General features: G+C 49.8%; 1 protein-coding gene across 1 annotated transcript; it reads left to right on the top strand.

Annotated features, from left to right (window-relative positions):
• LOC127339767 (uncharacterized) lies at nucleotides 1-3,815 on the top strand. Its single transcript, XM_051365582.2, has 2 exons — nucleotides 1-396; nucleotides 3,753-3,815. Exons 1-2 carry the CDS (start codon nucleotides 1-3, stop codon nucleotides 3,813-3,815), a joined length of 459 nt encoding a protein of 152 aa, XP_051221542.2.
• The last annotated feature ends 3,627 nt before the right edge of the window (nucleotides 3,816-7,442 follow it).

Below are 7,442 nucleotides of genomic sequence, written 5' to 3'. Positions count from 1 at the left end.
ATGCCTCCGCGACGCCGCCCCGCCTCCGGCTACCACGGCGTTCGGGCGCGGCCGAGCGGCCGGTTCTACGCCGAAATACGATCCGGCGACGAGCGGATCCGCCTCGGCACGTTTGATACGGCGCACGAGGCGGCGCGGGCGTACGACGCCGTCGCCTGGCAGCTCGGCCGCTCCCGCCGGTCCATGAATTTTCATGATGTCTGGACGCGGGAGCAGACGAAGATGCTCGCGCCGCCGCCGGCCATCACGCGCGAGCAGCAGCGCCGCCAACGGGAGATGGAGCAGCGCCTTCTGATCGCCGAGCGCGACGAGGCCCTCCGCCTCGAGTGGGCGCGCCGATTCCCGGAAGACGTCGCCGCCACCGAAGCCTTCTACGCGCAGAAGGAGGAGGAGAAGGCGGCGGCGAAGGCGAAGAAAAAAGCCAGCCGCGACAAGCGCCGCGCCGAGTCCGCGGCGAGGAAGGCGGCGAGGGCCGAGAAGGCGGTGAGGAAGGAGGAGGAAAAAAAGAACGGCGCAGGGCCGTCCACCATCGTCCTCTCCTCCTCCTCCTCCTCCGAGTGGACGACGATGCCGGTGTCGGAGACGACTCCGAGCACCCACTCCTCGGACTTCGACTGGGAGTCGGACGAGTAGTTTAATTTAGCCAAATTTCGTATTTTCGTCCTCTATGTCACGCTGTATCGTCATATAATTCGTATTTTCGATTAAATTTGCATAGTTTGTTTGATTAATTTTAAAATGAAACGGTCGAATTTAGCCGTTTGCGCCGCGCCGCGCGCTGCAAAATAGAGCCTCCGGTGGTGGTGCTTTTTTTGCACGCCAACGCGCGCTGCTAAATGGAGCATCCGGCGGAGGAAAATCCGGTCTAGCGCACACCAGCGTTTACAGCGCGGTGAAATAGAGGTTTAGCGCGCTGGCTTTTTATGCGCCTGTTGGAGATGCTCTTAGACTGGAGTAGAAATGGACCCCTCGAGCGAAACTTGTGTTGGCCCAGCATGAACATGGGACCCCTACGATCCTACCGATCGCTTCGGGCGAGTCGGATCCTCGTCTCGCCTAGTGGAGTTACACCGCCCAACAGCCTCCGTACAAAGCAGATTTTTTTTTTGAAACATTACATAGAAAGCAGCTTGTTTAAAAGCTGCAATGGTCGCTCAATTTAGCTAGTCCATGCACGTAAGGTTTTCAGCATTGGGATTTTTTCTTGTCGTTGGTGTCGTATCGTAGTGGTAATATGAGGTTTCTATTTTTCTAATAAAATATAATTATATACTAATAGTATATACTATACCTTAAATAGATTTAAATTTAATTTTTATTTTAAATTTTGAGCATCAATGGCTTTTATAGAAGTTGAGCATGTAAATGATGTATTTATATAATATGAATATAGACTTACTCGTTTATTACATGATGCAAACACAACTAATTATAAACCCGGCCACGAAACAAAAGCTTGGGTCCATATGTTTCGAAAAATCAATACACACAAATTGCTAGTTGACTTTGAATTTTGTTGGCTCCGTATGATCTTTTTTATACCCATCTAACCAAGTAATGGACATTTAATTTTCATATACATAGTTAGCCTTGCGAGTACAAATAACTTTTGATCTTCAGTTTGTCACACTTTTATGTTTTATTTTTTAGCATAGCCATGGAATCATATGATATCAACTTTGTATCGGGATACTAGAGAAACCACATACATATCGGAGCACGAGTAAGATGCGACCAAATTAAGATATTATCACGATACATATCGATTGGTCATGGTAATATCATAAAATCGTAAGATACAATGACACGTATCGGAATCCTGACAACCATGCATGTATACACCCGTTTTCATCAAATAAGATGTACAGATCCCCTAGTCAGTTTGTTTGACCACTGTTTGCTCATTATTCTCATTTAATTATTTTTCATCACGCTTTATTAATTGTTAATACTAAAAATGGTTTGCCATGTATTGAATAAGTTCGTTGTTGTAAAATAAAGTTTCATGTTATAAAAATGAAAGATTCATGTCTTGAAAAAACGGTTTACAGTCCTAAAAAATAATATTTCACAGATGCTAAAAAAGGTTTTTGTCTTGAAATCACACTACAGAAAATGTTTCATGGATGTCAAAAAAGGGTTAATGTCTTAGGAAAAATGGTTTACGGTTAAACTATTTTTTGTAGAGGTTTAGAAAATGGTAATGGTTTGAAAAAGTTATTCATGCTATAAAAATGTTTCGTGGGTGTTAAAAAATGTTCATGTCTTAAAATAAGCACTTCATATTTAAAAAAAAGTTGTTTCATGGATGTTAAAATATGTTCATGTCTTGAAGAAAAAATGGTTTATGTACAAAAAGGCATTCACCTATAATAAAAAAATCATGCAAACATAAAAACATGTTCACGTATTTAAAAATTGCATACGTATCAAGAAATTATATTCATGTTTTGTAAAAAAATATCTTCATGTTTTAAAGATATACATGAAATATTGTTCTTATTTTGTAAAATATTTATATTCATGTATTTATCCAGAAACAAACTGAGTATAAAATGAAAAGGCACAAATAAATTAAAACATTTCAAAATAAAAATAGAAAGAAAAAATAAAACCAATAAAAAAGGAAAACAAAAGAAAGAATTGAAAACGAAAAACTGACAAAGGAAAGAAAACAACACATAAAAATTAAAAAGAAAAAACAAAGTGAGAAAGCTCTCCGAAGTGGACTGGCCCATACATGAGGGCGCGCGGGAGGCTCTGTGCTACACCTCGCAACAAGTGGCGTATAGTGCTGGCGCCCAACAAGGCAAATGCACACCCTTCAAAAAATCAAGGCATATGCTCATGCGGCTGGTTTAGGGTTTGTTTGATGCAAAGGAACACCGTAGAATTTTTGTAGGATTTTCATACTTACGATTTTTTATCCGTACACCGTTATCCTATAAAAAAATTCCTATGTTTTTATAAGAATTTCAATCCTATGAATCGAACAATGTACATAGAAAAAATATACAAAATCACTATGGCATTCATTTGAATCAAACGAGCCCTCAAACCTCATTTTACAACCCCCTTATTTTTCGTGTGAGTCAAGCAATATTTGAAGAAACTTCCTGTAGGTTTCATATTCTATAGGATTTAACTAGACATGATATTCCAATCCAATGTTTTTCTACTCCTTTGTTCTAAGAATCATGCGAATTGAAATGTCATGTCCAGATTATTCCTACAGAATTAAGTAGCGTTTGATTAACAGGAAAAACAAAAATTGAAACATGAAGTTTGAGTGAACAGAAATTTTCCTTCAACAGTGCAATGTATTCTTATAGGAAAAAAAATCTTATGCATTCCTAAGGATTCCAATCTTACGAATAAAACAGTACACATAGAAAAAACTCTAATGTTGAAAATTCTACAATTTTTTTATAGCATTCATTTGAATCAAACAAGTGCGAAGTATTTTTTTCCACTATCCATATAACATGAAGAATTACACATCACACGTTTTCGACCGAGATTTAATAAAATCTCAGTCCGCTAAGAATTGACACCTAGTAATAAGTAAGAACGCTCAAATATTAAAAAAAGTAGATGCAGGACAAAATTGAGTTAAATTATGGCAAAAATAGATAATCTTAGCGAGCAATGTGCCCTTGTTCAAAAGGTTTGTCTTTAACCAGTTTCACTTCCTGATTTCCCGTCTGCTTTTCTGCTGCAACCTGTTTCACCCTCTCTTTGGCTCTCACGAGATTGGGATGGAGCAGAAGGATACCGGAGTCTGGAACAACGCCGGCCTGACGCGGATCATCTGACACTGCCGGCAAAGTAACTTTTGCTGCTGCATTGGTTAAGGGTTGGATACTTTTATACGTACATTACAAAAGAAGGAGTCAAACTACCTTCTTTGAAATAAACGACTAGCGGCGGTACAAGTAGGACGGATTTCATGGGTTTTGTTTATTTGAAGGCAAAATTTCATGGTTAGCCTTGTTTCGAAATAAGATTTCCTGGTTACCATTTTAAGTTTCTCTCTGATCTAAATTAAAATAATATACTCCCTTATTTTTTTAGACGGAAGGCTCGAAATGAGCCCGGCTTTGAATTAACGAAGCCATCAACCGGCTTGGAGTTACACCAATAGTTACAACACACACGCGCCAAGCGCACAACCCAAACCACAACAAAAGACAACACGGAAAAGCAAGCCGAAGCGCTATTTGGTCCATGAGGAGGGAGCCTTGTCTTCTGTTGCACCGGAGCGATCGCGACCGAGTCCACGCCAACAAACCTCCACCGCACCAAGACAACAACTCAAGGGGGAACTCAACGACGGGCCGGCCACCTAGCAGAGCTTGAGGAACCAAAGGAGGGAGGGTCTTGCGACGACGCCTCCAAGAAGGTAAATGGCGCAAGAGTGCGTCATCGTCGTCGGCAGGGCCAGAGGACCTGCAAAGTTTTCACCCAGACCCGAGAACCACCACCCATGGAGCTCAGGCTAGGTCCAGACCAAACACACAACATCATCCCCTGGCGTTGGGATAGGCACACCGGCAAGAGCTACGACCAGACGCCGACCTAGCCAAGCCCCCCAAGGCGCTAGGACGGAAATCAGCTACCGCAACAAACCGTGTAAAAGCAGCCAGGCCGATGTTGCGAGAGGGCTGCGACACCAACGAGAGGTCACACAGTGCTCCACAGGACACTACGAGAGAAGCTTACACGAAGCGAGGCCTCCAAGAGGAGCAGATTGAGGCGGAGGGACGGAGTCCATCATTTCGAACAGGAGGGCCATCATCGGGACGCCTTCAACAAGGGAACGACACCCGCAGGTGACGCCGTCACCGGCGCAGGCCAGAGCCATGCGCTGCTTTCGCCGTGGTCCAAACCTGAATAGAAATTCCGAACGCCATCGCGAGGACGTAGAGCGAACAAGGCGGAGATCACTGCCGCGCCTCCAACCTAGGTCGTACTATGAGCAAGCCCCAACTCGACTCATTCGCAGGAAACACGTGCTGGCTGGCAGAGGTTTCGGCCAGACCCAGATCTAGACGTCCATGACCCTAGATTAGCGGCACCACGATGTCCACCATCCCCAGCGCGCGAGCACCCCTGCACAAGCACGACCGAATTGGTCGGAGGGAGAACAGACCGCAGCCGCCGGAGTAGCTGCAGTACTGAGCCAGCCCAAGGACCCCGTCCCAGATAGCTAGCAAGGACATCGCCCCAGCGACTCCAGAACATCGCCCGCAGCGATGAAGGACTGCCGGACTCCGACAGCCCCGAACGGCCAGGGTTAGGTCTAGGCCCGCCTGGCCCAGAACCAGCCCGAAAGCAGCCGGCAAGAGGCGGCGGAGGTGGCGCACCGGGCACGCAGCCGCGCACCCGGGCCACCCTCAGATCGAGCAGATCCGGCCAGGCCCTGCTAGGCCCAGATCTGGGCCCACAAGCCCAGATCCGACCAAAGCCGCCGCCGGCCAGGGCACCCTGCCGTCGGGCGAGGCCACGGCAGCGCCGGCCGCCGCCCACACGGCCCCCAACGGCCGGAGCTGCGCCGGTCCGGGAGGTTGCCGGCGAGCCTCCTCGCGGCTAGGGAGGGAACCGCCCCGTCGGGCCCTCGAAACGCGCGGGGAAGGGAGATCCGCCGCCGCCGGCACCGCCGGGGCTTTGCCCGGCGGCTCCCGCCGGCGGCGGCGGCGGGGGAAGGAGGAGGGGGCGGGCCTGGGGTGGGAGGCGGGGGCGCCCCGGCCGCCCGACGGGGAGGGCGACGGGAGCGGGGTCTTCGGGTCTGTTGGGTGCGCCTTTTTCAAAATGCTCTCGCCTCAATACTCCCTTATTTATTTTTTAGGTATTGCAACTTTGCAAGGATATAGGCATTATGATGGATCATACTTGCCGATGCTTCAACACAGGGGTTATGAATTAATGCAGCATTCACAAATACAACTTTACTTTGTTAAGATAAGATTCTTTTCCGTGATAATAGTACATCGGCCCAATGCTCAAGGCAGTGCAGTGTGTACATGCTCCGTAACCCAACCCAAAGCGCTCCGGTTAACGCTGATTAACCTCATTTTTTTCCTTAACGCTGCCTTTCTGTCGCTACACGGCACGGTGCACGCGACAGGCGGGGGAACGGAGCGGAGGCTCCCGCCGTCGCCGCCGCTGTGGGCTGTGGCATTCGGGTCCACCGGCCATGGCGACGTGGGTGCCGTCGCGGGGCAGGGCCAACGACCCCATCATCGCCGACGCTGGCACGACGGCGCCACCTTGCCTGAGTTCGCGCAGCGTGGCTGCGACCGCGCTCGACCACGCCGACGGCGCGCGCTTCGGCGTCCTCATGGACCAGGGCGACGGCATCCCGGCTTGGCGCAGCGGCCGCTTCGAGGTCCATCAACCCGGTCGCTTCTCCAAGGCCGAGCACTCCACCGAGACCTCGTCGGCCCCTACCTCGAGCCATGGCCCGCGCTTCGACGTCCGCTCCGTCCTGATGGACCAGGGTGACGGCAACCCGCCTTGGCGCAGCGGCTGCTTCGACCTCCATGACCCCGATCCATTCTTCGAAGGCAAGCACCCCACCGAAACCTCGGCGTCTCCCACCCGCTTCGACACCCACTCCGTCGTGATTCACATGGACCACGCCGAGCGCGTCGACTCTCGGGGCGGCGGCTGTCTCAGGGACTGCGGTGGCTTGGGCGTCTTCAAGGCCGAGCACCCCACCGAGAACTCGGTATCACGAACCTCGAGTCACGCCGCCGGATTCGACATCCGCCCCATCCACCAGAACCACGCTGCCTTCTCCAAGGCCGAACACCCCATCGAGACCTCATCGACCCCTGCCTCGAGCAATGTCGTGCGCTTCGACGTCCGCTCCGTCCCGATGAACCATGGGCCTCGTCGCAGCAGCTGCTTCGATCTCAATGAACCCGGTCGCTTCTTCAGAGACGACGAGCACCACACCGAGACGTCCTACCGCCTCAGCACCCACCCCGTCGTGATGGACATGGACCATGCCGAGCGCGTCGAATCTCAGGCTCAGCGTGAGGGCACTCTCCAGCACCGCGGTGGCCTCAGAGTCTTCAAGGCCCAGCACGCCACCGAGAACTCGGCGTCACAAACCTCGAGCCATGCCGCTGGCTTCCACATCCGCAGCTTCCATCTCTTGAGTGTTGGGCGCTTCAAGGCCGGCCTTCTACTAATGCTCATCCTCATTGCTTCCTTTGCTGGCACTGCATCTTCAAGACCATTGCATAACTCACCACCAATCTGTCCAATTGGCCACCAAGCAGCGCCACTTCACTCGCGCGGTCATGTTTGTCATACTGATGAGCATACAAGAGTTTTCTCCTTCTCAAAAGCAATGTCTGATCATCCTGCAGTAGCACCCACCCCTGCCACCTCGGGTAAATCCTGATCGACTTTGTAGCATTGCATTTTTTTCT

This window comes from Lolium perenne, chromosome 3 (genome assembly GCF_019359855.2).
Source record: "Lolium perenne isolate Kyuss_39 chromosome 3, Kyuss_2.0, whole genome shotgun sequence".
In the NCBI taxonomy this organism is placed as follows: Eukaryota; Viridiplantae; Streptophyta; class Magnoliopsida; order Poales; family Poaceae; genus Lolium; species Lolium perenne.
This window is presented reverse-complemented; position numbering and strand designations above follow the sequence as displayed.

What these genes read in the sequence shown, in the direction of transcription:
- LOC127339767 (XM_051365582.2), top strand. Translation starts at nt 1, where the DNA reads ATGCCTCCGCGACGCCGCCCCGCCTCCGGCTACCACGGCGTTCGGGCG. An exon ending in CGCAGAAGGAGGAGGAGAAG is followed by an intron (nt 397 to 3,752) that starts GCGGCGGCGAAG and finishes GGCTCTCACGAG; the next exon opens with ATTGGGATGGAGCAGAAGGA.